General features: G+C 42.5%; 1 protein-coding gene across 1 annotated transcript in view; it reads left to right on the forward strand.

The window, feature by feature from the left end:
- Rgs22 (regulator of G protein signaling 22) overlaps window positions 1-19,598 on the forward strand; it is a 106,263-nt gene extending 86,665 nt beyond the window's left edge. Inside the window, exons 19-27 of the mRNA XM_075961195.1 lie at window positions 1,709-1,867; window positions 3,713-3,781; window positions 6,954-7,115; window positions 9,768-9,947; window positions 12,884-13,039; window positions 14,242-14,337; window positions 16,421-16,514; window positions 16,886-16,935; window positions 17,674-19,598. Coding sequence (XP_075817310.1) covers window positions 1,709-1,867; window positions 3,713-3,781; window positions 6,954-7,115; window positions 9,768-9,947; window positions 12,884-13,039; window positions 14,242-14,337; window positions 16,421-16,514; window positions 16,886-16,890 — 921 coding nt within the window. The 3' untranslated portion in view covers window positions 16,891-16,935; window positions 17,674-19,598. The remainder of the gene's footprint in view (window positions 1-1,708; window positions 1,868-3,712; window positions 3,782-6,953; window positions 7,116-9,767; window positions 9,948-12,883; window positions 13,040-14,241; window positions 14,338-16,420; window positions 16,515-16,885; window positions 16,936-17,673) is intronic.
- Window positions 19,599-20,111: the final 513 nt, after the last annotated feature.

Genomic DNA, 20,111 nt, shown 5'->3' on the forward strand with positions numbered 1-20,111 from the left:
GAATGGAGGCTTTTCTTTGTTTTTGTTTTTTCAGACAGCGTCTCTCTACATAGCCCTGGCTATCCTAGAACTCTCCATAGAGTGTAGACCAGACTGACCTCAAACTCACAGAGATTCACCTGCCTCTGTCTCCCAAGAGCTGGGATTTTGGGCTTGCATCTCCATGCCCAGCCTAGAAACTTTTTACAGACTGTGAACATAGATTTAGCCACTTCGTTGTGCCATGGCAGTGGCCTGAATTACAGATTCTACTGACAATGAAGCCATCAGTTACAGGAAACAATATGATTATGCTTTTGAAATTTAGAGTTATAAAAGTGATTTATTTAGCATGAGGTGGTTTTTTTTTAACTATCTAAAGAGCAAACGTATTGTGTAAATCTTTTTTAATTGTTAAAGCTTACAAAGATAAGTATTCTTTAATGGTTAATACTTAGAAAATGAAAATTTCAGATTAATATTAGATTCAGTAAAGAAAAAACTCTGAGCTATTCATGAATCCAGAGAACCAACCCCACAATCTGACTCTGGAGTGGGTGAAGGCACGAAGCTTGGAGGGAAAGGAGGGCGGCACGTTAGAGGCGTGGCTAGGCCATGTGTGGGCCGAACACATGGGAAGCATTTGTCTTGTTTGGCGCAAGGCGTTGTGGCGTCTGACACAGCTGTGTGAACGTGCTGTAGTACACGCCGCTTGCTGAGCATTTAGACGACGGTGGGGCGTCACCGCTGCCATCAAGCCAGTGCTCTGGCTCACAGCAGACGTCTTTGCCGTTCTGCGTGTCCCATCTCTACCTATTTTATACGTGGGAATTTGCCTCACATTTTGTACAGCTCACCTTGCCCCCAACTAAATTTAAAACCACTTTGCTCGGAAAAATGCAATCTTGTTTTTTACTCTTTTTTAATATTGTTCGGGACAATTAAAAAGATGATTTCTGCTTTGTTTTTATATAAAATATTAGTAGTATTTTCTTAATTGCATTTATCAAAGGTGAACTAAATAAAGAGCTTATCTCAGTGTGCAGACTCTTGGCAGTACACAGAGGAAGGTGGAAACCGCTATGAGGGAAGATTCAGGCCGTCACTTATGATGTTCTGTCAGTGCTGCTGGCTGTACAAATCAGAGGGGCACGACCTTCCTCTCCCTGGTGCCTCCCCTGGGCTCTTCCCGAATGACATCAGAGAAGCACCAGGGAGAGGGCAGCCACCCCACCACCTCTGCCCAACAACCCAGCCACCAAGTTTGTCGCTGCTGTGTCAAGGACCTGGGTCAGGAGCCCTCTTAACTAATCAGACGCCTCGTTTCCTTCACTTAGGAAGAGAAAGATGTTCCCTGCAATGGCTCAGTTAGACTAGAATCACGTATTTGTAAGAACTCAGAAAAGCAGTAGTCACCACCTTGTGTCATAGTTACCGAGACCATGGAGGGAAAAAGTGTTGGTACCTGGGAGCCTGGGTGGATCTCAGTGGCAGAAATTAGGCCCTGACACAGAAAACAAACACAAAACAAAACCCTACCTCATTGCTGTGCTTTTTCCAGTATTCCACGGGAGGCAAAACCATACATTAAGAAGACGTTTTGTGGAAAATGGAAATCGTGGCACCTATCCAATATGATGCAAAAGCTCAACATGAGCGAGTGAATTAAATGGCTTTTATTAGTTTAAAAAAAAAGCATGTGGTTTCTGTGCTGTTTTTACTCTCCTAGATAATGCTCATGAGTGGCGGCTGGGGGAGGATCCTTCACGAGCAGCTTGACCCATCTGTGCTGGTGGAAATCCAGAAACATGTCTTGAACAGGCTGGAAAATGTGTGGCTGCCGCTGTTCCTCTCAAGCGAACAGTTTGCGTCCCGTCAGAAGATAAAGGTACATGACCTGCATAATCCTGGATAGCCATTGGCAGGACCTAGCCAGCCCTTCAGTGTGAGTACCTGTGGACCAGTCATGAGCCTGCAGTGGGTAGCTGTGACAAGCAAGGAATCAGGCTTCTCAAATTCCCAACCCCAGCATTTGCCGCACATTCGTGGCTCCTCTTCCGAGTTTTGTTTGTTTGGTATTTCCATTTGAGAAGTAAGAATGTCAGTAACAACTGTGTGGTAGCACATGCCTGTAATCCCATGACTTTGGGGGTAGAGCCAGCAGTATCCTTGCAAGTTACAGGCCCAGATACAGCTACAAAATGAAGCTCCCTCTTAACAGCAACAACAACAATGTATGCTTGATTTCTTAGCACAGTACCCAGCAAGAAGAGACTTAAATATCATCTAGTAATGCAGTTGGGTTTTGCTTTGGGTTTTTGTTTTTGTTGCTGTTTGGTTTGGTTTTTGTTTTGTTTTGTTTTTATTGTGTTTTAGAAGCAGGTCTCTTTACACAGTCCTGACTGACCTGTAACCAGGTGAAGTGACATCTGACTTACTGATATTATTACCACATTTTCTCTTTACCACAGTCAAGTTATTGTAGCTTGTAGTCATTTCCCTTGCATTCTGTGTGTGAGCAGCAAAACAAACTGATTGTAGTGAGATTTTGAGTGAACGAAGCTGGGGCATCCCCCATGCTTAGAAGAGGAACTGACACCCAAGCTTTAGAAAGATGTAGTCAGGGGTAGCGCTGAAATCTAGCAAGAAAGAGCAGCTCTCCTTCCCCTGATCTGTGCCTGTCACAAAGACACAGGGCATGGCGTGAGCTTGATTCTGAACCTCCTAGCATGCAGGGGGCCCCAGGCTCAAAGTGCAGCATTACTTTGTTTTACAGGCCTGGCCTCTTTAGGTGAGGTGCTAGGAATAAAAGACACACAACATAGATCTGGCAGGAGTAGCTTCCCAGAAAAGGGAGAGATTATATACAACCGGAAACCCCCTAAATGCTGTTGTTCCTTGGTATCCAGAGAGGACCCATGGGACACTAAAAACCTGAAGATGCTGAAGCCACTTCTATAAAATGAGGCTATATATGCATATAATTACATATAGTTCTCCATATACTTCATTTCATCATTAGATTACTTAAAAATCATAATACAATAAAAATGTTAAATAAATCTGGAAAAATAAATATAAGGGGAAGATACCAGACAGGCTCAGTACAGATACAGTTTTCTTATTTGAATATTTTGCATCAGAGGTTAGTTGAATCCATAGATGAAGAACCAGCAGGTAGAAGGCAGCGGTACCTTCTGTATTCCTGTGAATTATAGGTGGCTCCTAAAAATCACTTATGGAAAATGTAAAATGGCTAGAAGATGGCACAACACCTGTGAGGCCATCACTAACTCTATAGCTTCAGTTCTTACACAAGCCGAAGTGACACTGTCACCTGTGTTTGGAGTAGTGCCATTAGGTGACAGCACAGCTGGAGAACCCAACCAGGAGAACTCGCCCACAACGCGGAGTGCAGGGTTTCACTCCAGGAGAACCCGCCCATAACACAGAGTGCAGGGTTTCACTCCAGGAGAACCCGCCTATAATGCGGAGTGCAGGGTTTCACTCCAGGAGAACCAGTCCATAACACAGAGTGCAGGGTTTCACTCCAGGAGAACCCGTCCATAACACAGAGTGCAGGGTTTTACTTCATGGTCTGAGTGTCATTGTCCTGAGTGACACTCTCCTACCTAACCTGACCTTTGCCTCATTCCTTGAGCTGATAAATAATAAAGAATTCAAACTTTAGCTATTCTGAATATGTTGCTAAAATAATTGATTATGCTTTTAGATACAGATGAAAGACATAGCGGATGAGCTTTTACTGCAGAAGCATGACAGGAAAATTGGAGTGTGGAAGGCAAGTGATTATATTCTCTCTCTTATAAATACTACTCTGCCAAAGTAGCACACACACTCATACTTGTCCACACTCATGAACACATACATACTCACACAGGGCACTCTTATACACTTACATACATACTAACAATTTGCACAAAACACTCTCACACCCACATACACACACTCATGCCGTCATATAGTCACACACATATCCTATCTCTCCATCACACACATACACACACACACACACACACACACACACACACACACACTCCTTGCTCCTGACCCTTATTGTCTAAACCTCCAACTGATGCCCGGTTGTGTTCGTGCTGGCAGATGGAACTTGGGGAAAAGTGTGACTCTGCAGAGCTCCTGACCTTTCGACTGTGGAGCATGTGAATGACCTTAAATGTGCACTTTTCACTTGAGGCCCTAGGTTTGGTTCCCAACGCTGGGGTGGATGGAAATATATATACTTAATTGTGTGTGTCCTGGGCATGTTGAACAAGCTGTTCTTGCAGTATGTGGTAGTTTAATACCAGGAGAGTGGATCACACAGAATGAACAGGTCACGTGAAGCACAACCAGCAGGTTAAATCGTCCTTCATTACCCCTGTACTGGAAATCTCAGCTTAGCTAGAAAGCAACTGTGGCAACCATAATCCTGGAGATTATTAAGATCTCTGTAATTCAAAGCTTTAGAAGATGGCTTAATTTGCTTCTTAACAAGTATGATGAGCACAATCCTGTTGGTGAGTCTAAAAGCTCCTGAGGATTTGTCCTCTGAGGTCATGAAAAGTGAGACCCAGGTGACCCCTCCAAATTAGCGAGTGAAAATAAAGGTTTAGCCTCACAGTGGATGGGTGCACGTCTTCATCAGGAAGTCGTCTTCTGTGGCTTCCTCTTGAAAGTAGGCACTCTTTTGAAAGGCTTGTTTTTGTTACATCTTTATTGAAATACTAAGTATACTGAGCTTATAGTTTATATTATTGTGAATTATATTTTGCATTATTTTCTATTTATTTAAATTACAGGTTTTCTTTAAATGGCTAAGTTTTAGTATCTTAAGAAGCAAGTCTTAAAACAGTCTTTGTTGAGTGGGTTTTAAATAAACATCCCACTTTAATCCATAGTTGCTCCTATTTATAGGGCTGTAATCTTAATATGGACCAGATGTTGAGAGTCTTGAATTTTTGTCCAGAGAACATGGCATGTGCCTCACTAAATGGTGATAGGCATCTATGCCCCGTGTCTGGGTTAATGGCACCGCCACTCACCCAGACTGCCTGGGGTTGCTGCCACCTCTCTGTTCAAGGCCCTGCTCTGTCCAGGCTGCCCCTCTCCAGGCGGAATTCATTACTTTTTGGTTGCTGTTCCCAGGTCATTTCTTGCAAAACTCTTTCAAGCATTTGTATGGATGGTCACATATGATTTGTTTCAGGGAACTTATTTAGTCCTTGTCAGAAAAGGCATTTAGTCATTGGTGCAATTTGTGCATCCATCTACAACACTGCCTTAGAGGGCTGCTTCCCTGTGCGGCTGTCTACTACCATCAACTCTGGCCAATTTCAGCAGGATTGAAATCTATTTCAATATATAAATTTTATAAATTTAATAAATCTATGGTTTTTTGAATCTGAGAGAATAAAATAGGTTGAGGATGTGACTTTAAATGAGCAAAGTATTTTTAAAAGTTTATTTAAAAATTGTTACAATATAAATGGATGTAAATAAAATACCTTTAAGCCTTATTAAACCATCACGGGTTCTTCTAGATTTTGTATGATGTAAAGTAAATCTTCAGTCAGAAGAATTTTATTATTTAAAAAAAAATCCCAGCACTCAGGAGGCTGTGTGAAAGTGCGGTCAGCCTGGGCTTCATAGTGAGTTCCAGTCGAGCTTGGACTACATGGTGATACTCTGTGTCAAAACAACGAAAAGAATTATTAGTTGTCCTGAGCGAAGTTCAGTGGTAGAGCATTGCCTTGCGTGCACAAGGCCCTGGCTTCCATTCCTATCAGCACACTCATACAGTTAATAGGCAATAATTGTTAATTACTGCTATGAATTATTATAATTATTCCTTAGAACTCACAGTTTACTAAGATGATTTAAAAGTATGTCATATAAAAACATGATCTTATCAGGATAGAATTGAAATTAGTTTAAATTTTCAACCTAAATTATAGAATTTTTGGACTTTTCTTAAAAATACTGTAATCCCAAAGAGCAAAAGAAATAATTAAAAATGATGCAGCCGTGTGATAAGTCATAATGGAGCCATATCACCACAGCATGCGGTTACTGTTCTCTTCTCGCCACTGGTCCCAAACTCTAAAGGCTATTAGAATGTTCTAACAGTATAGTTACATGTAAAGGCTATTAGAATGTTCTAACAGTGTAGTTACATGTAAAGGTATTGGAATGTTCTAACAGTGTAGTTACATGTAAAGGTATTAGAATGTTCTAACAGTATAGTTACATGTAAAGGTATTGGAATGTTCTAACAGTGTAGTTACATGTAAAGGTATTAGAATGTTCTAACAGTGTAGTTACATGTAAAGGTATTAGAATGTTCTAACAGTATAGTTACATGTAAAGGTATTGGAATGTTCTAACAGTGTAGTTACATGTAAAGGTATTAGAATGTTCTAACAGTGTAGTTACATGTAAAGGTATTAGAATGTTCTAACAGTATAGTTACATGTAAAGGCTATTAGAATGTTCTAACAATGTAGTTACATGTAAAGGTATTAGAATGTTCTAACAGTATAGTTACATGTAAAGGTATTAGAATGTTTTAACAGTGTAGTTACATATAAAGATATTAGAATGTTTTAACAATGTAGTTACATGTAAAGGTATTAGAATATTTAACAATGTAGTTACATGTAAAGGTATTAGAATGTTTTAACATTGTAGTTACATGTAAAGGTATTAGAATGTTTAACAATGTAGTTACATGTGCATCACTCAGTAATTTCTTCCTTCTAGTTTCTAAAACTAATGGATCCATTTAAAAAAAGACAAAAGGTAGAGTCCAAGGGCAAAGCTGTCAGAGTCTATTATATTCATACCACAAGTTTCAGTAGCCAAATCAAAAGAAGTAGAAGTTGGTGGTTTTGGTCTAATTAACGACTTGATTGCTACTTTTGGAACATGTCTGATTGCCTGTATTGTTTGGACAGCCTGTGGCAAGTAAGTGGATATCTTCATCCTGTGAGATTATTGCTTTCCGTAAAGCATTATTGAATCCAGTCATTGCAAGGCAATTTCAACGATTTGTGGCCCTGAAAGGAGATTTATTGGAAAATGGAGTACTTTTTTGGCAAGAAGTACAAAAGTTTAAGGTATTGTATTGGGACCTGGAGAAACCACTTTTGTTTGAAGAGATGCATTAAGATAGCAGATGCATATGGATTTTGTATAATATATCCCAGTATTGCCAGCTTCCTTTGTGTTAATGTTTAAATATTGGCATATTTACTGTCCGCTGTCCAGAGGCACCTCTTGCCATAATGAAGAGTAAGAATGAGCCCCCATGATAATATTTGTGCTTTCAAAACCTGCACCATGGCCTTTCTATTGCATGCATTTATAAATGCACCACACATTTTGCCTGGAGACATTCCTAATTGGTATAATCCACATAACAATGATCATGGGATCATTATTCACAAGAATCCCTTGATATCAAGGGAGTTATAGTTAGCATTTTACAGGTGAAGATGTTAAAACACAGAAAAGCTAAGAAACTTCCAAAATGAGGTAGCTCATGGAGTGATAGAGCGTGATGTCAACCAAGTCATTGTGTCTCTGACCTCTGTGTCATCAGCCACAGGGCTGTGCTGTGACCTCGTAGTGGCACTGGAAATAGACAAAGAGACAGCTCAGGTAATCTTGGTCAAACGGTGTTCTGGATTGCGAAAAATCAGAAAGAACTAAGTCTACAACAGGATATTGGGTACTTAATTGAGACGTTGATTCTTTGCTATAGTCAATAAAAATTGTTTAGGAGAATGATTAGTGATGTAAATGTTTACCTATTGATTATCTATTGAAAGCTAGTTACTGAGCAACTATATGACTGCATATAAAATTTGTGTTCATGGGAGTATTTGTAGAGAAAAAAAATGGAAAGATATATTCCAAACTCTCAAGTTTTTCTTGACTCCATCCCTTGACACAGGGTTAAGGTGAATGCTAAGTATACAACAATAGCCAAATAGTGTCCTTCTCAGACTTTACAATCTAAAGAGAAACAGATGAGGGGGTGAACAAGACACATTCAAGGCCCCGGATGTTAGGGAAGAGGGTAAGATGTCATCTCTATTGGCTGAAGGCGTCACAGAAAGCTTACTAGAGGGAAGCATTCTTAACCCTCATAACAGGTGAGAGTTAACAAGGCAAGAGCCTTTAATCCCAGCACTCAGGAGGCAGAAGCAGGTGGATCTCTGTGAGTTCAAGGCCAGTCTGCTCTACAGAGCAAGTTCCAGGACGACCAGGATTATATATATATAATATATAATCTGATGTCTTGGGGGAAAAAAGAAATTAGGAAAAAATATCAGTTATGAGTCTAAGTTCTATCCCATTAGTCAGAATTAATATTCTGTAACATTGCAAATTTGTTTCAACCTCACAAGTTTAAATTCCATAATTATAATCAAGTTCATCAAATGATTATATAATAATCCTACAAGGAATGGTGAACAGTGAATATTTGGTAATATACCAGACTTATGCAGTGCAAATGGACTTTTTCTGAGTTGATGCTAAATTGAGTGGTCATGCTACCTGCAATGTAATATTAATATTAAGCTTTTTTTCTAGATAACATGTGGTAAACCCTATATAAAAGTTTCACATGACTGGTGCCCAAAGTTTTCTTTTTTTAATATCCTAACACATCTCTTACAGTAACTGGTGTTTGCTGGGTACTTAGTCATTGTTAGCTCATTTCTGGCCTAGAATGAGGAGTTTCCAAATTTGCTTGCTTTCAGAGCAAAATTTTTGACATAAAAATGCTGTAATTCAAGCCAAGCTATCTATTAAAAAAATACTGTCTCTGACTCCGACTTTAAAACTAGAACATTTTAATGTACTACTACGACTTTTAAAATCCCTCTAAAAGGAAGGGTGTAATGACATTATGGCCGAGACACGAAAGGACCCCCAGGGGCTCACGTGGCATCTGGTAAATACGTGGTGGCCAGCTGGAGGCACTGTTTCCCGAAGTAGAGGTAGGGCCTCGCTAAGGATGGGTTACTCGGTCATGACATAGAAGGACATATGCCTCAACCCGGTCTCCCCCTCCCTCTTGCTTCCTGTACACCAAGAGATAAGGAAACTCCGTCACAGGCTCGGTTGACGGGAAGTTCTGCTTCACTGGCACCCAGAAGCCATAGTCGAGGGCTGTGGTTTTGAAGCTCTGGAGCTGTACACACACACACGCACACACACAGTTACTTTCCCTTGTACTTGCTCACAGTGATGGAAGGGCAGCTCTCACAGACTGGGAGACAGGAGCACCATGGACCCTAAGTAGCTGTAAGGACGTTCCTGTTTCACAGCAGCAGGCAGACTTGCTGGTCTTGTAGAGGCAGCAGCCAGGATGGAAAGCTTTCGTATCCACCTGTAGCTGGGTAGATGCGGATTCTCAGTGTTCCACTAGGACGCTGTCACAGCGTTTGAGCAATAGGCTTTCGCACGTCTCCTCCAGGGAGACCCTGCCCCCGTCAGTGCCCAGCATGGAGCGGGCCTCGTGCACCGCATAAATGTTAACGAGTCATACCTGCCTAGGGAAACAAGCGACAGAGTCAATGAAAGCAAGGCACGTGCACTGAAGCGTCAGGCTCCCTGGGTCTAAAAGAAAGGATTTTTGAAAATAGCTCTGACACGTCGCTGTGCCCCCGCAAGCCCAAGCTAAGCGGTATATACTGTAAAGCGCTCTGGAAAAGAATCAATCCCATCCTGCTTTGCGGCTCCTCTTCCCTGTCCAGGATTTGTGCCATTCGCATTGTAGTGAGTCCATCATTCAGAAGAAGATCACGACCATCATCAACTGCTTCATCAACTCCTGCATCCCCCCAGCTCTGCAGATTGATATTCCAGTCGAGCAGGCCCAGAAGATAATTGAACACAGGAAGGAGATGGGACCGTACGTGTTCCGAGAGGCACAGGTAAGAGCAGGAGGCGAAGTACACCAGTAGTCAAGGTATTCTTTAAAGCCCTTCCGTTGCTCACGTATGGCAAGATTTTAATCTCCCTGGTACTGGGATTTGCTCTCTTTAATGTGGACATCTTTTGCCTATATCATTAATATATAATAAATACACAAAGCTAATAACTTTTATACTGTTGTTGATAATGCCATAAATAAAACTAAATAATATACTTTGACTTTTCACAGTTACTACTTTTACCTACAAATTGTAAAAATGCTCCAGGTAATTCCTCCATCCTTTCTAGCCATTCATATTCCCTTTAAAGTATCCACTACTGCAAAAATGTGTAAAATACGTGTCTTAAAATTTGTATATTTTTAAAGCTTGAAATATCCACATAGCTCATAAAATAAGTGAGAGGAAATGTAAGCGCTCAGCCAGCATAAAGTGCATACACTCACGAGAGACTCGGGCCGCTTTTAACCTGCTCAAGTTACTGCTTTTTAAGATAAATAATAGAAAACATTGACTCGGTGAGCATAATTTATTTGCATTTTGAAAACCCTTTTAGTGATGTTGTTCCTAAAAAATGATTAAGAAAAATAAGTTATAATAGGGGTAACGAGGAAGGCCATGTCACAAACTAAGTGACAGGAAACAGATCTGGAGAGCGATTGCCGAGCATGGAAAAAGGCCATTACCCCTCAGTGTTCATTTCTAAGCCAGCTGTGTTCAGGTCCTCTAAGGGACTGGGAGTGGACTCACAATCCAAATTATGACTAAAACAGGCAGAGGAGATACTGAGGATGAAACAGAGAAAGCATGGCACCAAAACTGTGACATCCGCTAAGATCTCCTCACCTTGTTGTCCTGACAAACCAGAACAAGACTTGAGGTCCTCGCTGTTGGACCTCAGGTCTGAGCATAGATGTCCACAGTGGGACGGGTCCTCAGGCTTAGCGTGTTTATCTGATTTCCTAAGGTAGAGTCACAGAGGTAGCTTAGAACATCTGGAATACAGAATCTTCTTCTGATGTCCTCCTTCCTGTTTACCAGAGATGGGGGGGTACGCTCTGAGAGTGGCATCCCTTACCCCAGAGACGCGAGCCCCAGATCTGGTCGCCATCCATATGTCCTTCCTCTCTTCCACTCCCTTAACCCCACATTTGATCAGGCATTAAAAGCCAGTCGTGTATCTCCTTGTTGTGATGGTCTATCCATTCTTCTTCACCTCTGTGTCACTTCAGATCTGCAAACCCTATTAACTATTAATTATTAACCATTACCACAGCTCTGGTTTCTGGGCTCGCTCCAACCAACTCGCTGGAAACAAAGTACTTTTTCTCAAAATGGTGTCTGATCATGCTACCCTCTGCTTAAAATGCTTTACTGTCTTCCTGCTGCCCACAGAGAGAAGTCAGCTTGCTGCACACCCGGAGCCGCATCCCTTACCACCTGTGTTCTCTCTTCCCGGGGTCACTGAAATAGTGTAGCTCCATAATCCACCTTTCCTGTCTTTAGCTCTGAGTTCACGCAGGTCCATCTTCTCTGCCCTGTGTTTCTCTGTCCTAAGACTTAAAACACTGAATCCAAAGTAGATTGCCAAGTTTGTGAGGGCAGAATGTGTTTCTTATTCATCTCTGTGGTCTAAATGTAGAGCAGGCATTTCTGACCACGTGGATGTGTGAGATTTGTCATGAACGAGGAGTGTAGTGAGGTCAGCCTGTGTAGTGAGCAGAGTGGAACCAGGGGCTGAGAAACACACTCAAAGTTGCCTGTATCAGTTAGCCCGTCTCTCCCCACACCCGCTACCAAGAGCCCGAGGTTGCCCCATCTTCTGGCAGAGAGCAAAGTAGCCCTACATTCATTAATATATCTCAGAATTTGGTCATTTTTAAGGTGCTGCAGGTACAGGGGAATGTGTACTAATTGAGGCCAGCTTGGTCTAAAGAGAGAGTTCAAGGCCAGCCTGGTCTACAGAGTGAGTTCAGGGCAGCCATTACAGGATGCAGAGAAACACACACACACACACACACACACACACACACACACACACACAAAGGAATGAATAGATAATTACATTCACGCCTAGAAAACATGAGTAGTGATTTTTGCTAATTCAGGACTCAAGCATTGACTTTGAAAAAATTCCTTTACCCTGAGTGTTGGCTTGGAGCCTGATAGGACGGCTCGTTTTTCTTCAAGGCATTAGGTAAAGGCCACGTTAGCCCGAAGATGCTGGGCTTGATTTGATGTGGCAAGCCCTACCTTCTTGGAAGTAACTTATGCCTCTGGAGCTAATGTAAGAGCTGGGCATGGGAATTACAGCAGCTCCTCTTATCTCCACGCACATCACAATTAATCACTTAATGTGCAGGGTCCTCACAGAGCATTGGCCTAGGGTGCCGGTTTTGCTTTTTAAATGTTACTTCTTCTTGCTCTCACATAAAAGAGATTATATCATTTAAAAGTTACTCAAGATTTATTCTTAGATCCGCAGCTTTGTTTAAGAGCCTTTCCAGAGACAAAATGGTATTTCCTTTCTCTAAAAGACAGAGAAAGGCTCGGGGGAGTTTCCCTTGAAGAACCGAATACTTGGAATAGTTGCATAAAACAGCAGAGTGCGGCTGAGCAACGGGGCAGCTTAAAAAGAAAACATGAATTTCTCATTTAAAAAGACCTAATGGAGTCTTTAGTAATGTGATCAATGGGTTAGGGAAACACTGAGAATAATTCACTTTCAAGTACACCCGGTGAGTGTTTAAGAGGACTGGAGAGAAGCCCGTGCTGGGCTCACTGCACCAAGTCTGCAAACAATAAGGTGCTAGGGTTGGGGGCTGTGCGGTGTATCTTAAGGATGGAGAAGTCCATGATTATGGCAAGTTAGAGTTAATTTGGTACATTTGTCGAGAATGGTAATCTGAGACATAGTTTTTTGTTTTTTAATACAGATGACAATTTTTGGGGTTCTGTTTAAGTATTGGCCACAGTTTTGTGAGTTTAGGAAGAATTTAACAGATGAAAAAATTATGAGTGTTTTAGAGAGAAGACAAGAACATAAACAGAAAAAGAGAATGTCAGAGTCAGATGAAGACAAGATCGGAAAGGTAAGCCTGAATCCGCTCTAGATGGAATCACACTTCTAAAGGATGAGGTGCGGCCCAGAGAGGAATGTGGGCCGGGGAACCGCGCCCCAAAAGTTACAGCCTCAGGCGTTAGTGACTTCAAGCCTTTGCCTTCCTTCACGGCTCTCAGACTGTTCTTGAGTTTCCCAAAATTGTTGTCAGATGTGTTCTCTTCTTCATGAAGGCTTTCTTCACACCTAGACAATGTCAACAGCTTCCATCCCCTAGAGTGAAGAAGTTACGTGTGGGGGGGGGGGGAGGGCACATGCCATGTGAATAAGCTGGGCCTGGTGGCATGGACTAGTGATCCAGTGCTGGGAGACAGAGACAGGAGGAGCCCCAGGCTCACTGGCCAGCAGCCTAGCCTACCTTAGGCAGGAAAGACCCTGTTAGAAACACTGGTGTTGAGAAGCAACACCCAAGGCTGCTCTCTGGCTCCATGGTCTCCATGGTCAGGTGTATCTGCACATTTATGAGCACACACACACACTTGTTTGACCACATATATTGTTTAAGGTGTTCATTCTTTCTACATGTTTCTAGGAAATTATTATGCATGGCAGAATCATCCCAAGTGAGCACAGGTGTATGTATACCGACTGGTTTCTAACACACGGAGTTGGAAGTGACCCTAGTTTCTATTTGGAAGAAGGGAGGGAGGCATCAGGCATATGCTATTCATCTGTTGACGATAACTGCACAGTTACACGTGGTGTCACCATTCAGCACATACCTGAGGGCGGGAGACCATTCACTCACTACAGCGTATGTGCGTGTATTCATTTGCCACACAGCAAATCCTCGGGTGCCCCGCGTGAGAGGCTCTGTTCTGCAAACAATGTTCTGTCTGTCATCGTATGGAACATTTCCCCAGAGGCAGACATGAGAGAAGGAACACATAGACCTTGATTCCATTTGTGTGGGGGTTACAGTTCTATGTCCATGCATTGCCCCAGTGGAAAGTCTGGTTGTCTGTTCATGAGAACTATAGTCTTTCTTTGATGCTTGGATTTTTATATTCTACCTCATTGCTTGTCTCATTTCTCTTTAAGTGTTCTTATAGGAATATGGCCAATTTAAAGGCCAAAGTGACTGGCGTGAAGCTCCAAGTGTAAACTCACCATGAACTGATTTCTTACGTGACATTATAACTTCCCACGATCTCACTCTGTTTTCCCTCACAGACTGGACTCAAGCAGTATGCAAGTACTACAGGCTCTCTAGCCAAAGCACCTTTAGCCAGCGAGTCCCTGCTGGGCCTGCAAGCCTATGGCCGGCAGGTAAGATGCCAGGACCCGCTTCCCCTCTAGACTTGGTCACTCAGCAGCAGAAGGTTGTGTACACATCTGGTCGGTTTGTGGTGTAGGTGTGAAAATGGGTTACAATGGTGATCCTCAGAGAGTCTGAAGGGAATGCCCTCCAGCTGTTTTCCCCTAGAGCATGCTGGGAATTGAAATTCAGGGCCTTGTGCGGATGAAGCATGTAGTCCCCCACTGAGCTCTTCCTCAGCTCTTGATGGTTTAACTTGAAGACAGTGAAGTGACATCTTCCTGGAGAAAAGAATAAGAATACAACAACCTCTGTAGATTAGTGTGCTGAGTTCAGAGACGGCGCAGAATGCTAAATGCTTAGTCTTAGTTTCTTAATTCTTTGTATTACATGCCCACCACCCAATACATTTGCATTTTTATGTTTACAACTAGCACACCTTCATATCAATTCTCTGAAACATGAGTTTAATCTACAGCCATTTTTAATGACTTGTATTTAAAAATGTTTGCACCTTAGGACAATACTAACTCATAAAACAATCTTTTCTGCATTTAGAAGTGCCAAATGAATTGTTACCCTACTGAGGTAACTAATAGGCTATAAAACTCTCATGAAGGAAGAGAAACGGTTGATTTTGTAGAGATGTGTACTGACAGGTCTATCCGAAGTGGATGAGGCTTGGGTATACACATCAGGAAATGATCGGCTTGACCTTTGGGAGCACAACACAAGCTTCAGCGAGGGATGCAGACACAGAGGCTTTGTCCTGAGCCCTGTCCACATCAGTATTACTCTGCTGCCTGAAACGAGAATAGAATCCCCTCTGATCAAAGAAAGGGGGTGATGGCGAGGATAATGATGATGTCACTGATAATAATCATGTCCTGTCCTTGCCTTAAAATGTCAGAGGCACTGTGCAAATACATATTTACTTTTGACTTTTGCTTTCTGTAGGGAACTGAATAGCTGGATGTCAGAGGCACCTTAAAAATATACATATTTACTATTGATTTTTGCTTTTTTAAGCCTACATGTTGTCATTCTAGAAATTAGGGAATAATAATCAATTATTGTTATTCAATAATCAGTCTAAATTCAAATTGTCACCCCAAAATAATCTTGGGTGTTTAATAAGCATCTAAGTTCATAACCAATACAAAGATAGCTGAGCCGCTGTTGCTGAGCCCGTAAGTGTTGCAAGGAGCCACTTGTTTGTTCCTGGCTGCTCAGCCCCAAAATAATCACACAAAGACTGTATTAATTAAATCACTGCTTGGCCCATTAGCTCTAGTTTCTTACTGGATAACTCTTACATATTAATTTAGCCCATCTCCATTAATCTGTGTATTGCCACATGACAGTGGCTTACCGGCAAAGTTTCGGCATGTCTAACTCTGGCGGTGGCTCCATGGTGTCTAACTATGCCCTTTTTTCCCCCAGCATTCAATTTAGTTTTCCCTGCCTACCTAAGTTCTGCCCTGCTATAGGTCCAAAGCAGTTTCTTTATTCATTAATGGTAATCACAGCACACAGAGGGAAATCCCACATCATATAAGCTCTTGTCCCATTTGTCACTGGGCAACAGTATGGTTGTCTGAACATTCTTCCTCACTCAGGGAAAGAATTTACAGATTCAGGTCAAGGCTACAGCAAGAAGTAGCTTTGTTATGGAATAAATATAAATATGAAAGGAGAATACTAGGTAGATAAAGATCTGTGGTTCACAGTTAAAAATTAAAATGCATAAATGGGGAAATCTGTATTATCTTTTGAGATATATGATAGAAATATCTCAAATATATTTTTCTTTTTGTTTCAATTTGCTTTGTTTTTTAAACAGAGTATCACTGAATAGTCCAGGCTGACCTGGGCTTTAATAGGTACCTCAGGCTAGCCTTAGAGATATGCTAATCTCAGACTCATTCATGCTGGAAATCCAGGCATGAGCTACCGTAATTGGCTAGGATGTAATTTTCTTGGTGCATGTTATACATCAATAAGAAGTGTAAACAAAGGAATAATGAGATTTATTTTATCTCTAGTGTGCTCCTGAGGGAAATCCGGCAAAGTTTGAAATTTTTTTTTTTTCAGCCAACCTGGTGCTATTCAAAGTATATAGAAGCCTTGGAACAAGAGCGGATTCTTCTGAAAATTCAAGAAGAAATGGAAAAGAAAATGTTCACAGGTAATTTTTGCCTCTCGTGCTCAGAGCTGCTCTGTTGCTGTCTAGCACAGACTAATCTTAGGAGTTTGCACCGGTCTCTTCACCGTCTGTCCCCTCTTTTATCTTTGTGCAGGTACATCATCTTTCACAAACTTGTTTAAACTTCCCACTGGTTCCTCTATGTCTCTGAAGAAGAACTTGTCTTTCAGCGTCCAGAGTCAGTTCCCAGTGATCGTCTCTCCTTAGCTCCTGTTCTCTTTCTGCTTTCCTAACCGTCCAGAACCAGAGGCACTACACTGCCTCTCCCATGCTCAGTCTCTCTGTGTCTCTAGGGTTTCTCCTCTGCAGAGGAGGAGCCTTCACAACCCATACCGAACACTTCTGTTTTCCAGGGTAGCAACGTTCAAGCTCACGTTCACATTCTGCTGCTGAGAGGTGCGAGGTAAGCCGCTGTGAGGGACTCCCTTTTACTGCACACCCTCCCACGCAGGCAGACCTGCACAGACCCAAAGCACAGCCCCCTCAGACACGCCGCTTGCACACTCACTACCAAACCAAAGGATGGGACCCCTAGTCTTCTGATATGGTACAATCTCCCAAGAAGAGATTCATCCAGGGGAGGTTTGCTTCTGTTTACTACATGCCAATTGTCTCCATCGAGAACCTGGGAGGGGAACTGGGCACTAGCTCAGGCTTCCTACGCTTTTCTAAGCTGGGACTGTGTGAAAGACCAAACACCAAGCCCGGGATCCTCTGCATTCAGACACTAATGAACCTGTAGGGTTTTACCTGATTCTATTAACAAGCCCTTTCCAGAGTGTTCTAGCCACAGAATGTGGCGTGCGTGAAAACTGCCAGGCCAGATACTCAAAGCAGCCTGTGAAGGTGCCTCTCTTCCCCACTGTATTACCTGGTTTCACAGTATCCCATTTTCCGGGGTCTGGGGAAGAGGGGTGGACCTAATGTTCTCAGGCTGCTCATCTTGGTTTCTTTCTAGTCAGCCTCCACACTGCACCTTCCGGGTCCCCCACCTTTAGGTTACGTTAATAATGCCTTGAACATTAAGGACACCATGTGTGTTTGTTTTTAGTGGAGAGCCCTTTTCAGATTTTATCATTATTGTTTGGATTTATTTTCTATATATCTTTGTTTCATGCTTTTTTTTTCCTTTATTTTGCAGGGTTTCTTTAAGCCAACTTTAACTAACACTGAATGTCCACGAAGCTGAATATCCAAGGTTTTGGATAGTCTGCATGACTATAGAATACTATCTGCTACCTAGACTAGAAGAATTAAAATCGTTTGCCGATCATAGGCCTTAAGGAAAAAGCAGCATTATGCCCCTTGTGCAATCTTTCAACAAATGTTCCTTGCAGGGCTCCTCTAGTTAGCAGATGTGCTCACTGGGTGCCAGGGGTGTGACTGTTCCTAGCATAATTAACCCAGGGATAGAAGAGCCTCCCCCTCCTTTCCCATCTGGGAGGAGATTGTGTGGAAGCGGTGGTTTTTACAGCGCAGTGTGCACAAGACTCACATGACATAGGCTAGCATTTCGGGCTCCAGGGGCTGCTCCCTGCAAACTCATGGGAGACACTCATGGGAGACACTCTGGAACTGCTATCTTTACCAGATAACATAGTGCCCTTAAGTCCTCTCGTGGCCATGGACTGGCCACTCTTTCACCAAGCTCCTGTGGTTTCTGCCCTTCTACTGCTTTTCCTTCAGTTGAGATTTTGTTGGTTTGTTTGTTTTCCTGTGGTTCATTTCTCTGTCCCCTCGACATGTTAATTATAATTCTTTTGAAAGTTCTGTTTTTCCCAGAGTCTTCGATGTTCATTAAAGCAATGAAAGCCCACTTTCTGAGCAGACTTCCTAGGTAGTACAAATACTGTAGGATATGAAGAAAATTAAGATAAAAAATTAAATCCATACTCCTTATTTTCACTTACTTCTTCCCTGATGTTTCATTCTTTCTCTATGCAGATAGAGTTTCTAGCTTATATAGTTTTTCTTCTCTTAAAAGAAGTTATTTTGACATTTCTTGCAAAGCAGCTCTATTTGAGACCTAGAGAAACTTTCATTTCTCTTTCCCTTTTGAAAGAAACTTCATAGGATACAAAAGTATAGGCTGGTAGGCTTTTTATTCTTTCAGTACCTAAAATACATCACTTCTCTTTCTTCTTTTGTAATTTTTCTGAAGAAAAGTTGGATGTTATCCTTGCCCCTCTGTGGAGAAGTTGCTCTGTCTTCCTCCTTGCTTCAAGATCTCTGTGCCAGGGCCTGAGGAGCCCACTCAGGTTAAGAGCATATACCCAGCTGCACATCCGTCCTAGGTGCTGGCCTCTAAGCCTCTTGTGTCTGTAGCTTGGCATCTGTCACTAGTTTTTGGAAAGATTTGCTGTTATCACTGTCCAACGTTGCTTCCATTCCTGTCTCTGCTTTCTGCCCTTCCCGTCCCACACACAGCCACCTCCCCTCCAGTCCTCCTCCTCCTCCTCCTCCTCCTCCTCCTCCTCCTCCTCCTCCTTCTTCTTCTTCTTCTTCTTTCCTCTCTCTCTCTCTCTCTCTCTCTCTCTCTCTCTCTCTCTCTCTCTCTCTCTCTCTGTATTTCAGTTCGGGAAGTTTCCACTCTTCTCTCCTCTGGCTCTGGGCAGTGAATCTTTTTCACCAACAGTGTCCACTCCAGATAAACTCATCAGATGTTCTTCATGTCTGAGATATCAGTTTTTATTTCTTGTATTTCCATTTGATTTTTCCTTGGCGTTTCTTTCTCTGTGCCTGCATTATGAATCTGACCCCTTCATCATCCAGTTTTTTTGTTTTGTTTTGTTTTATTTTATTTTATTTTACAGACAGGGTTTCTCTGTGTAGGTTTCTCCAGGCTGTCCTGGAACTAGCTCTGAAACCAGGTTGGCCTCAAACTGAGAGATTGCTTTGCTGGGATTAAAGGTGTGTGCCGCCACCACCCAGCTATCGTTCAGTTTTAAAAGGGGAACTCTTAATTACTAAAAGCAGTCATTGACACTTCTCATCTTGGTAGTCTCAGTATTCCTTCCATCTGACTTGAGTGTGTATAGTGATTAAATAAATCCTGATTGTGCTATATTTGGGCATTTGATGATCTATCTTCTTGATTTTAATGAGTTTTCACGTTTGTTAGCCACAGGTGTTGATACACTAATCTCGGTCATGTCAACCTATGCATGGGAACTTGAGGTATACCTGTCTCCTCTAAGCAGCCTAGGAGAGCGCCTTGTCATGAACTGTCTCCCCAAGGGCTGTGGCCCAGACCCCAGTTAAGCCTCATTTGATTGCTCTGGTACCTACTTGTAGTCTCTGTCCTGGGCCTAATGGCTGAACTGGTACTGAGAGCGGGCACCTCCCAGCACTGCCCATCCCCCAGAAGCAGCTGTGGGAGAGGGGCTGGGAGAGGGGCAGACTGCAAAAGCTGCAGATCCCAGCCAGGAGGGAGCCGGAAAGCTGTTGTGAGCAAAGAGGTGAGGGTCCTGGCACTCCAAGCCCAGAGCTTTAGCACTGAGGAACAAGGGTCCCAACGCTATAAGCTCAGAGCCACTACTAACTCCTGTGTGCTGACTCACTGGTACAGCCCAGCGCTGC

The sequence above is a fragment of the Microtus pennsylvanicus genome, chromosome 2 (assembly GCF_037038515.1).
Source record: "Microtus pennsylvanicus isolate mMicPen1 chromosome 2, mMicPen1.hap1, whole genome shotgun sequence".
Lineage (NCBI taxonomy): Eukaryota > Metazoa > Chordata > Mammalia > Rodentia > Cricetidae > Microtus > Microtus pennsylvanicus.